The sequence below is a fragment of the Vidua macroura genome, chromosome 33 (assembly GCF_024509145.1).
Source record: "Vidua macroura isolate BioBank_ID:100142 chromosome 33, ASM2450914v1, whole genome shotgun sequence".
NCBI lineage: Eukaryota > Metazoa > Chordata > Aves > Passeriformes > Viduidae > Vidua > Vidua macroura.
The window spans coordinates 779,587-792,185 of NC_071603.1; the positions used below are offsets into that span (position 1 = coordinate 779,587).

The window sequence follows — 12,599 nt, forward strand, 5'->3', positions numbered from 1 at the left end:
GGAGCTGCTGGTGGCCGAGGGGCGGCTGCGGCTGCGTTTCGCCATCGCCTGCGCCGAGCCCGCCACGCTGGAGCCGCCGGCGCCGGTCAGCGACGGCCGCTGGCACGCGGTGCTGCTGACGCGGCAGGCGCGGCACGCGGCGCTGGCCGTGGACGGGGAGGCGCGGGCGGCCGCCGTGCGCTCCAAGCGCCCCGACATGGCCGTGGCCAGCGACCTGTTCGTCGGGGGGATCCCGCCCGACGTGCGGCTCTCGGCGCTGACGCTCAGCACCGTCAAGTACGAGCCGCCCTTCCGCGGGTGGGTGGCCGACCTGCGGGTGGGCGACGCGCCGGCCGCGCTGCTGGGCGCCCAGGGGGTCCGGGGTGACGGGGACGAGCGCTGCGCCCACCACCCGCCCTGCGCCCACGGCGGCCGCTGCACCCTGCGCCGTGGGGAGCCCCGCTGCGACTGCGCCGGCACCGGCCACCGCGGGCCCTTCTGCGAGGAAGGTGAGGGCGCAGCGGGGTCAGGGGGCCTGGGAGGGGTGGGCTGGGCGCAGAATCAGCTCGGGAGCTTCATCTCCTTGTGTTTCTCCATGGCGTCACGGCCTTGGGCACCTCCACGTCTCGGTGTCATCGTGTCCTTGAGGCCCTCCCCATCTCCGTGGCATTGCATGTCCTTCTGTTGTCACCTCCTGGTGTTTCTCCGTGTCTCCGCGGAGTGTCCATCTTCATGGCTGTGTTTCTCCGTGTCCCCATGTCCTCGTGTCCTCCTTCACGGCCTTGGGTGGCTTTGCGTTTCTCCATCCCTGGTTTGGGTGTCCTTGTGCTTCTCTGTGTCCTCTTGGCCTTGCACGTCCTCGTGTCACCGTGTCCTCCACATCCCCACGTCCTCGTGGCGTTGGGCCTTGGGTGCTCCTCGTGGTGCTGGTCAGTGTCACGCTGTCCTCGTGTCACGCTGTCCTTGTGTCACGCTGTCCTCGTGTCACGCTGTCCTCGTGTTCACGCTGTCCTCGTGTCACGCTGTCCTCGTGTTCACGCTGTCCTCGTGTCACGCTGTCCTTGTGTCATGCTGTCCTCGTGTCACGGTGTTCCCGTGTTCTTCCACCCCCCTGGGGTTCTGTGTCTCCTCTGTGTTGTCCTGGCGTTGTGTCCTTGTGTCCTCCTGGTGTCACACGTCCCTCTGTCCTCTTGCCATTGTGTCACCCCGTGTCCTTTCACACCACCACGTGTGTGTTTCTCCAGGTCCTTGTGTCCTCCTGGTGTCACCCACCCTTGCGTCACCCGTTCTCGTGTCACCCGTCCTTATGTCCTCCTGGTGTCACCCGTCTCATGTCACCCATCCTTGTGTCCTCCTGGTGTCACCGTTCTCGTGTCACCTGGTGTCCTCGTGTCCTGCTGCCATTTCTCGTGTCTGCTGTCTCTCCTCACCCTTGGGATGTTGCACATCCACACATGACCCCCATGTCCCTCCATGTCCCATTGTCCCCCCGGTGTCCCCCCACCCTCACGCCCTCAGTGTCCTCACCCACCCCCATTTTGCATGTCCTCGTGCCCGTGTGTGCCCTCGTGTGACACAGGTGGCTGGGGGGTGACCCTGCTGGGGGGCTTTGGGGACACCCCAGCCCCACCCACGATGTCACACCCCCCAGTGTCCCCACGCGCCCTCGTGTCCCCGCCTGTCCCCCACACCTGCACGCCCCTGTGCGATGGCACGCCCCGGCGTGGGCTGGGTGTCCCCGCGGTGACGGTGACGGTGATGGTGACGGTGACAGTGCCAGCCGGGCGTGGCCCGGGGGGGTCTCTCGTGCCACCCCGCCCTCGTGCCAACACGCCCCTCGCACACGTTCCCGGGACCCGGGGACAACCACCGGTGTCACCGTGGCGACAGCATCCTCCGGGCGTGTTGCCAGGGCCGGTTGCCATGGCGCCGCCGGGGCTGGGTACCCGTTGCCATGGAGACGCCCGGGCCTGTCTCCCTGGCGACGGTTGTCACGGCACTGCCGGATGCTCCCGCCACGTCCTTGAGGGGGGACAGGAACGGGGGGGACTGGAGGGTGACCCGGGGGGACCGGGAGGGCCCTGGGGTGCTGTGGGGCGCCCTGTGGGGTGCAGGGTCCCTTCAGGGTGCCCTGCGGGCTGTGGGATCCCTATAGGCTGCCCTATAGGGTCCATGGCGCCCGTGGGGTGCAGGCAGGGCACAACGGGGTGTGCCAGGGGGTGCTGGGACCCTGTGGGGTGCTATGGGGTGCCCTATAGGGTGCTGAGACCCTACAGGGTGCCCTATAGGGTGCTGGGACCTTATGGGATGCCCTATAGGGTGCTGGGTACCTGTGGGGTGCCCTATAGGGTTCTGTGACCCTGAGGGGTGCTCTGGGGCACCCTACAGGGTGCTGAGACCTATGGCGTGCCCTATAGGGTGCAGGTCCCTGTGGGGTGCTATGGGGTGCCCTATAGGGTGCTGGGACCCTGAGGGGTGCTATGGGGTGCCCTACAGGGTGCTGAGACCCTATGGGGTGCCCTCTAGGGTGCAGGGTCCCTGTGGGGTGCTATGGGGTGCCCCATAGGGTGCTGAGACCTTATGGGGTGCCCCATAGGGTGCGGGGTCGCTGTGGGGTGCTATGGGGTGCCGGCGAGCGATGTGGGGTGTGCTCAGGGTGTGCAAATCCCCACCAGGACGAAGCTCGGGGCGTGCAAAATCACAGCGGGGCGTGCAAACCCCTCCCTCTCCCCACTGTGCCCCGCCCCCAAGGTCAATTCGAGGTCACGGGGTGGGGGATGGGGGGGGTTGGGGACACACGTGGGGGGTCCTGGGCACTAATTCCTCTGCCCCTCCCCCCCCGCTGCCCCCGGGACCCCCAGAGGAAGAACCCGCGGTGGAAGGTGAGTGCGGGGGGTGCAAGGGGCGGGGCGGATTTTTGGGGGATTTTGGGGGGATTTTTGGGGGGGTTTGGGGGTGTGGCCGTGCAGAGCCCCGTGTCACACCTGGGGCTGGGCGGGGTCTCACCCAGGTGTGGTGCAAGGGGCTGCAGGTGTGTGTGTGTGGGGGGGGGGGGGTCCCGAGGGGCGTGGCCTGGGCGTCAGAGGGTGTGGTTTATGCAAAATAGCGGTGAGGGGCGGGGCTTGGCGCTCGTGCCGAGCACGTGGCTCCCGTGACGCTCACGCAGGGGGCGGAGCCACGCGAGGGGCGGCACCCGCAGCTCCCGGCCATGACGTCACTCCCCTGGGGGCCCAATAGGATGCCGATATGCAAATGAAACCGGCAGCGCCGAGCCAATGAAGCGTGTGCGATGGGGTGGGGGCAGAGATATGCAAATTACAGCAGCGCGGCAGCCAATGGGAGGAGGGAGCGATGAGGCCGCTCTGGATTGGCTGAGCCCAGTCCCAAGGGGCGGGGCTTGCACGAGGGCATGAAAAGGGCGGAGCGTGGTTTATTCGAGGAGGCGTGGCCAGATCGAGGGGCGGGGCTTGCCCCCCACGTGCCCCGCACGAGGGTCCCGGGGTGGGGGGAGGGTCCCCGCGCCAGGGGCGGCCCCGCCCCCCCGTGTCTCATCCCCTCCCCCACCCCCGCTTTTCCCCGAAAAAACTCGGAAAAAGGGGAAAAACCCGCGGGAAGGCGGCGGGGGGGAGGGGGAAGGGGAGGGGCGGCGCTTCCCGCGTGTCCCCGCCCCCCCCGCGCTTGTCCCCGCCCCTCCCCTCCCCCCCCCCCCCCCCCCCGGCATCGCCCGATGCCGTCACAAGTTAAAGGAGGTTTAAGTTGTGACGGGGCCCCTCCCCCACCCGGGGCCCCTCCCCCCCACCCCCCCACCCCCCCCCCCCCGGGGCCGCTCGGGCCTTTCGGTCATTTTGGGTTTTTGGTTAATTTTTAATTTTTTTAATTCTGATTTTTTTTTTTATGTTTATATTTTTAAATTAATTTCTCTTTCATCCCCATTTCCCCCTATTTTTCCCATGTTGCCGCTTTTCCTTTACTATTTCCTTTTTTCCCCCCGTTTTTTCTTTAACATTTCCCGTTGTTTTGGCTTTTTCATTATTTTCCGGGGTTTTTTTTAGATTATTTTCCCTTTTTAATTCATAGTTTTTATTTTATTATTTTTCCTTTTCTCGTGATTTTCCCTTCATTTTGATTATTTCCCCCTTTTTTAATGGATTTATACTTTTTAAGATATTTCCCCTTTTAAAGATATTTTCCAGTTCATTATTTTTCCTTTTCTTGTACTTCTCCATTGTTAATTAATAGCTTTCTCCTTTTTTATCATTATCTCCCTATATCATTGTTTTCCTTTTGAAATTATTTTCCCTCTTTCAATAAATACTTTGAATATTCCCATTTTTATACCAGAGTTCTTTTTTTCGCCTTCATTTTTTCCCCTTTCCCTTTGTTCTCTTTTTCTTCTTTATTTTCCCTCTTCGATAATTTTCCCTTTTAGAATTATTTTAATTTTCCCCACTTTTCCCCCACTTTTTTTTCCCTTTTTTTCCCTTGTGTTGCTGACTCCCCCTTTTTATCAATTTCCTCCTTTCCCTTGCTTTGACCCTTTTCACTTTTTTCCTCTTTTTCCTCCCTTTCCCCGCTTTCATCCCTTTCCCTCCTTTCCTTCCTTTTCCTTTCTTCCTTTTTTCTGGTTTTGCCTTTTTTTCCCCATTTCCCCGCTTTCTCTCATTTCCCTCCCTTTCATTTCCTTGCATTATTTTTATTTCCTCCCCCAATTTCCCTTTTCCCTCCACTTCGCCCCGTTTCCCTCCCTCCCCCCGAGAGTTTTACCACTTTCCCGTTTTTTCCCCCCCAAACTTTTCCCGCCACTTTTGCTTTCGTTCTCACCGCCCCTCCCCCCCCCCTTTCCCACGCCCCTCCCCCTCCCCTCCCCTCCCCCCCAGGTCCCGCCCACCTGCGAGTCACCGGCCAGGTAAAGACGCGCCCTCGGGCCCCTCCCCACCCTCATCACCCTCATCATCCTCGCCCCTCCCCCACCCCCCCCTCCCCCCATCCCCCCCCCATCGTGTCTGTGGCTCGTGCGACACGGGGGGAGGGGCGGCCGCCTCGCACGGGGACGGGGGGGGGGAGGGGAGGGGAGGGGGCGGCCCCTCGTGCAAGGGGGGGGGGATGGGGGGGGGCTGTGACCCCTTGCACGAGGGCCCGGGGGGAGGGGTCCGAACCCCTCCCCCCACAGCAGGAGGGGTCTGGGGGTCCTTCACCCCCCTCCTTGAGGGGGAGGGGGCCGGGGGGGGTCCCTGCACGGGGTGGGGGAGGGGGTCCTTGCACGAGGACCGAGGGTCCCCTTGCACCAACACGTGATGGGGGGGGTGGGGTGCGAGTGCCTCCCCCTCAGGGGACACCTGTGCACACCTGTGCACACCTGTGCACACCTGTGCGCACCTGGGCCCCGCCCTGACGCGCCCCTCCCCCAGGGCCCGCCGAGGTCGCCGAGGGGGGGCCCGGCCGCGGCGCCGGCGAGATCCAGCAAGCGGCCAAAGGTCAGTGAGGGTCAGCGGGACCCCCCCCACACACCTGGGACACCCCAGGACCCCCCAAACCCCCCACACACACCTGGGACACCCCAGGACCCCCCAAACCCCCCACACACACCTGGGACGCCCCAGGACCCTCCAAACCCCCCACACATACCTGGGACACCCCAGGACCCCCCAAACCCCACACCTGTGCACACCTGGACACCCCAGGACCCCCCAAACCCCCCCCCCATGCTCACCTGGGACACCCCAGGAACCCCCCAAACCCCCCCACGCACACCTGGGACTCCCCAGGACCCCCCAAACCCCCCCACACACACCTGGGAGACACCAGGACCCCCCAAAACCCCCCCACACACACCTGGGAGACACCAGGACCCCCCCAAACCCCCCAAACACACCTGGGACACCCCAGGACCCCCCCAAACCCCACATGCACACCTGGGACCCCCCAGAACCTTCCTGGACCTCCCAAACCCCTCATGTTCACCTGGGACCCCCAGGACCCCCCAACCCCCCCCACGCTCACCTGGGACCCCACAACAATGTCCCCGTGGTGAGGTGACCGTTGCGATGTCCCCATCACAACGTCCCCACGGCGACGTCCCCATGTCCCCACTCGAGGTCCTTGGGGCAGCGTCCCCCTCCCAGCAATGTCCCCACTGGCAGCTCCCCCAACGCAAGGTCCCGCTGGTGGGTCCCCATCGCGACGTCCCCACCACGATGTCCCCACGTAAGGTCTGGTGCAAGACCCCACAGTGATGTCCCCGTGGCGACGTCCCCGTGGTGACGTCCCGTGGCGCCAGGTCCCTTGTGCAAGGTCCCCATCGCAGTGTCCTCATGCCGAAGTCCCCACGGCAAGGTCCCCATGGCAAAGTCCCTTCGCCGTGTCCCCGGTGGCAGTGACCCCATCACAACGTCCCTGTGCAAGTCCCCGTTGCGATGTCCCCACCACAAGGTCCTCGTTGCAAAGTCCCCATTGCCATGTCCCTGGTGCCAGGTCTCCTCTGGGATGTCCCCATGGCAATGTCCCCATCACAAGGTCCGTCTTGCGCTGTCCCCATGATGACGTCCTCATTGGGAAGTCGCCATTGCCAACATCCCTGGTTCACGGTCCCCATGAGAGTGTCCCCATGAGAATGTCCCTGTGACAATGTCCCCATGACAACGTCCCCATCACAATGTCCCCATGAGAATGTCCCCGTGACAACGTCCCCATCACAATGTCTCCATGACAATGTCTCCATCACAGTGTCCCCATCACAACATCCCCATGACAACGTCCCCATGACACCGTCCCCATCACAATGTCCCCATGATAACGTCTCCATGACAATGTCTCCATCACAACATCCCCATGACAACGTCTCCATCACAATGTCCCCATCAGAACATCCCCATGACAACGTCTCCATCACAATGTCCCCATCACAATGTCCCCATCACAATGTCTCCATGACGTCCCATGACAACGTCTCCATCACAATGTCCCCATGACAATGTCTCCATGACAACGTCCCCATCACAACATCCCCGTGAAAATGTCCCCATGACAATGTCTCCATCACAATGTCTCCATGACAATGTCTCCATCACAATGTCCCCCTCATGACGTCCCCATCACCATGTCCCCATCATGTCTCCATGACAATGTCCCCATCACAATGTCCCATCACAATGTCCCCATGAAAATGTCCCCATGACAGTGTCTCCATCACAATGTCCCCATCACAATGTCCCCATCACAACGTCCCATCACAATGTCCCCCTGATGATGTCCCCATCACAACATCCCCATGATAATGACCCCATGACAATGTCCCCATCACACCATCCCCATCACACCGTCCCATGACACCGTCCCCCTGATGACGTCCCCATGACACCTCCTTGTCACAACCTCCCCATCCCCTGGCGCCAGCTCCCACCGACACCCCCCCCCCCAAGGCCACACCCTCCTTGCCAACGTCCCCATTCAACGTCCCCACACCGCGTCCCCGCTGTCCCCACCGCCAGGCCGCGCCGAGTACGTGGCCACGTTCCGGGGCAGCGAGTTCTTCTGCTACGACGTGTCGCGGTCGCCGGTGCAGAGCAGCGCGGACGAGCTGGCGCTGGCGTTCCGCACGCGGCAGCGCCACGGGCTCCTGCTGCACACCGGCCGCGCCGCCGACTTCCTGAACCTGTCGCTCAAGGCCGGCGCCGTGTGGCTCGTCATCAACCTGGGCGCCGGCGCCTTCGAGGCGCTGGTGGAGCCCGTCAACGGCAAGTTCCACGACGGCGGCTGGCACCACGTGCGCGTCACGCGCAACCTGCGGCAGGTACGGCGGGGAGGGGAGGGGGGAGGGCTGGACGGGTGCTGGGGAGCGTTGGGTGACCGCTCCAGGGGTCACCTTGGGCAGCTCCCCAACTGGGAGCACTGGGAGTGATGGTTGGCTTGGGCAGCTCCCCAACTGGGAGCACTGGGAGCACTGGGCTGCTCCCCAACTGGGAGCACTGGGAGCCTTGGGCTGGTCCTCAACTGGGAGCACTGGGAGCAATGGTTGGCTTGGGCAGCTCCCCAACTGGGAGCACTGGGAGCCTTGGGCTGGTCCCCAACTGGGAGCACTGGGAGTGATGGTTGGCTTGGGCAGCTCCCCAACTGGGAGCACTGGGAGCAGTGAGAGCGACAGTTGGTTTGGGCAGCTTCCCAACTGGGAGCGATAGTTGATTTGCTCAGCTCCTTAACTGGGAGCACTGGGAGGCCTTGGGCAGGTCCCCCAACTGACAGGTCCCCAGCTGGGAGCCTTGAGTGGCCACCTAATGGGTCTTCTCAGACAGTTCCCCCAACTGGGAGCACTGGGCAGCCACCCAATGGGTTGGTCCTGGCCAGTTCCCCAACTGGGAGCACTGGGAGCGATCATTGCCGTGATCAGCTCCCCAACTGGGAGCACTGGGAGCAATGGGTGTCTTTATCAACCACCCAACTGGGAGCACCAGTACCTTGATCAGCTCCCCAACTGGGAGCACTGGGTGTTTGGTTAAACCAGAGAACTGGGCATACTGGGAGCAATGGGTTCCTCCGTCTGCTCCCCAACTGGGAGCACTGGTTGTGCTGGTCAGCCATCCAACTGGGAGTGATGGACACATTGGCCAGCCACCCAACTGGGAGCACTGGGAGCACTGGGTGTCTTGCTCGAGCACCCAACTGGGAGCACTGGGAGCACTGGACATGCTGCTCAACCACCCCGCCGGCAGCACCGACCGCAGGATCTCTCTCTCCCCAACTGGGAGCACTGGTTCCATGGACCCTCCCAAACTGGGGAGCACTGGACACACGAGGAGGGGGAGGGGGGTCTCTGCCCACCCCCCACGGGGGGGTGACCGGTGGAGTTCGGGGGTTCCCCCGCCCCCCCCTTTTCTGACAACTCTCTGCTTCTCTCCCCACCCCCCCCCCCTCCACAAGGTGGGCGCCGCCCCTCCCCCTCCCGTGCAACGCCCCACCCCCCACCCCCCTCCTCGTGCCACGCCCCTCCCCCCTGTGTGTGCGCGTGCCACTAACACGCTTCCCCCCCCCCCCCGCCCGCGGGGCCCCCCCCACTAACCTCCCGTCCCCCACTAATCCTGGGGGGGCCCCCCCTTAACAAAAACAACCCCAAATCCCCACCCCCACCACCACCCCACCCCCAAAACCCCAAAAAAACAAAACAAAAAAAAAAAACAAAAAAAAAAACCCGCGCCCCCCCCCCCCCGCCAAGCGCCCCCCAAACGTCACGTTTGTGTTTTGTCCTTCTCTCGCCGCCAGCACGCAGGGATCGGACACGCTATGGTAAACAAACTGCATTACCTGGTAGTTATCACTCTATTGTTACTCCTTGGCTTCGCCGTGGCCCCGCTCCCGACCTTTTGGGGCCGATCCGGGGGATTTTGGGCAAAAAAAAAAAAAAAAAAAAAAAAAATTTCACCCATCCGCCATCTCCGCAGGCCGAGCTTCGGCTCTCCCCCCCTCCCCCCCCCGCGGCCCCCACGCTCATGGCAAAATAAACGAGAGCTGGTTCTACCCCCCCCCCCAACCCCACCCACCCTCCTCTTCCTCCCACCCCACCAAAAATCCTCGCTGAGGGGGCGTGTGATGCTCCATGGGGGTGAGGTGGCGCCTCAACCCATCTGCGACCCCGTTTTTGGGGTGAGTTTCAGCGCTTTTTGGGCAATTTTCACCCGGCTGCCGTCTTGCGGCTGAGCTGCGGCTCCCTCGTGCCAGAACGAGCGGTTTTCCCCTCCCCCCAAAAAAAATCCTTATCTGGGGCCAGGACGGTGATATTTTTCCTCAAGAGGGTTCAACTCCCGCTGTTTTGGGATGAATTTGACGGATTTAGGGCAATTTTCCCCCATCCACCATCCTGTGGCGGAGCATCACCTCCCCGATGCCAAAAATAGCTGGGTTCCCCCCCCCCCCCCAAAAAAAAACCCCTTTTTCAGGGTGTGGTTTTCTCCATGGGGACAATGTGGGGGTCCCACCCCCCCCCCCCCCCCCCACGTCCCCAACTCGTTTTGGTGTGAATTAGGGAATTTTTTGGAATTTGGGTGATTGCATAAACCCAACACCTGCAGATCCCCAGTGCTAAAACCGACTGATTTCCACCCAAAAAGGTCAGGCCGAGCTCAGAAGTTGCAGATTTTCCCCAAGGGGATGATGTGGGCTCCCACTCCCCTATTTTGGGATGAATTTTAGACATTTTGGACAATTTTTTTCCCCCCACACACCATCCAGGGCGTAGCCGCAGCTCCTGGTCCCCAAACCACGCCGCTTTCACCCCAAAATCCAGCCCGGGCTGGGCTCCTTTTCCCCTGGGAACTTCTGTGGAGTCCCAGATCCAATTTTTGGGGGTGATTTTTTGGGATTTGGAGCAATTCGGTACCAATCCCACCCCCCCCAAAGCAGCCAAGGTTCTGATTCTCCATCATTTCCCCAAAAAAACGCGGCGGGGGTCGGGGGCAGGATGGAGACCCCCCCCCCAAACGCCTCATTTTGGGGCGAATTCCCGGGATTTTGGAGAATTTGCTGAGCGCGGCTCCGCAAGCCCCAAAACCACCCCAAAATTTGGGGTCCTCCCCCCAAAAAACCCAGCTGTCACTCACGGAGGGGACGTGGGACCCCACCCCCCCCTCCCCTTTTTGGGGCGACTCCTTTGGATTTTTGCCCCGTTTTTACCAAAACCAGCCGCTTTCCACCCCAAAACCCCGCCCGAGGGGGTGTCAGGACCCAAAGGGGGGGGGGGGGTGGGGGATGGGTGACTTTCCCCCCCCTTTTTTTTTTTTTTCCGGGGGTGCCCCCTCCCCAAATCGAGGATGGAAACGGCGTTTTCAGGACAAGCTGCCGCCCCTCCCCCATTCCCCCCCCCTCTCCCCCCCCCCCACCCCTGCCGCCCCTCCCCCAAATCCCGCGCAGGCAGCGGGGCCCGCCCCTCCCCCCCCCCACGACCCCCCCCAAGCCCCCCCCGGGCTGGGGTCGGGCCCCGCTGGCTGCGCCCCTCCCCCCCCCCCCCGCACGCGCCTCGCACGGCCTGACTAACACCGGCCCCTCCCCCACCCCCACGACCCCTCCTCATCCTCCCCTCCCCTCCCCCACCCCCCCCAGGGGGGCACCGGGGCCGCCCCCGCCGCGGGGGGAGGGGCTGGGGGGGGCGTCAGAGGGTGTGAGGTGCGTGCAAAGGTGTGCACAGGTGTGCAAAGGTGTGCACAGGTGTTTAAAGGTGTGTAAAGGTGTGCACAGGTGTGTACATGTACAGGTGTGCGTGCACAGGTGTGCACAGGTGTATATACAGGTGTGCACAGATGTGTAAAGGTGTGTACAGATGTGCACAGGTGTGTACAGGTGTGTGTGAACAGGTTTGTACAGGGGTGTGTGCCCACAGGTGTGTAAAGTTGTGCACAGGTGGGCGTGTGCAGGTGTGCACAGGTGCGCACAGGTGTGTGTGTGCGCCGCGGGTGTGCACGGGTGTATGTACAGGTGTGTGTGCGCACAGGTGTGTAAAGGTGTGTCCCTCAAGGTGTGCATGTGCAGGTGAGGGATGGGAGGGTGTGCACAGGTGTGTACAGGTGTTGTGAGCACAGCTGTGTGTGCAGGTGTGTACAGGTGTGTTCAGGTGCGCGTACAGGTGTGCAAGGGTCACTACAGGTGTGTGCAGGTGTGTTCAGGTGTGTACAGCTTTGTGCAGGTGTGTACAGGTGTGTGCAGGTGTGTTCAGGTGTGTACAGCTTTGTGCAGGTGTGTACAGGTGTGTGCAGGTGTATGTACAGGCGTGTATACAGGTTTGTGTGCAGGTGTGTGTACAGGTGTGTGTGCACGTGTGTTCAGGTGTGTACAGCTGTGTGCAGGTGTGTTCAGGTGTGTGTACAGGTTTGTGTGCAGGTGTGTGTTCAGGTGTGTGCACAGATGTGTGTTCAGGTGTGTTCAGGTGTGTGTGCAGGTGTGTGCAGGTGTGTACAGGTATGTGTGCAGGTGTGTGTACAGGTGTGTGTGCAGGTGTGTGTGCAGGTGTGTGCAGGTGAGTACAGGTGTGTTCAGGTGTGTGTGCAGGTGTGTGCACGCTCACACGCGTGCAAGCAGCCGCGGGGCTGCCCCCGTCCCCCCGGGGTCCCCCTGCACGCCGCCCCGCCCCTCCCTTTGCACGCGCTTGCCCACCTGTGCACGCCCCTGGCACACCTGTGCACGCCCCTGGCACACCTGTGCACGCCCCCGGCACACCTGTGCACGCTGCCCCCTCCCCCGCGCGCTGCCCCCACTAACGACCGCGTTTGTGTCTGAGCTTTCTTCTGCCCCGGGACCCCCCAAAACTCGTTACTAACCCCCCCCCTCCCCCCTTGTCACCCCCCCCCGTGTCACCCCCCCCGTGTCACCCCCATGTCACCCCCTCCCCACCTTGTGTCACCCCCCGTGTCGCCCCCTCTCCACCCCGTGTCAACCCCACCCGTGTCACCCCCGTGTCACCACACCCCATTCTCACCTGGGGGGGGTCCTTGGGGGGCTCCTCCCGTCTCATCCGGAGATATTGGGGGGAGGGGGTTTCACCCCACCCCCACCCCAGGGGTGCCCTTGTGACCCCCCCTCTTTATCCCCCCCCCAGGTGACCCCAAATCCCCCCCGACCCTCACCCTCATTGTCCCCGTCAC

At 62.5% G+C, this 12,599-nt stretch overlaps 1 protein-coding gene across 1 annotated transcript in view; it reads left to right on the forward strand.

Annotated features, from left to right (window-relative positions):
- The window catches only part of LOC128820969 (neurexin-2-like), a 36,854-nt gene that overhangs the window by 539 nt on the left and 23,716 nt on the right, over nt 1-12,599 (forward strand). Inside the window, 6 exon segments of the mRNA XM_054001822.1 lie at nt 5-488; nt 2,841-2,861; nt 4,857-4,884; nt 5,386-5,453; nt 7,467-7,768; nt 9,232-9,255. Coding sequence (XP_053857797.1) covers nt 5-488; nt 2,841-2,861; nt 4,857-4,884; nt 5,386-5,453; nt 7,467-7,768; nt 9,232-9,255 — 927 coding nt within the window.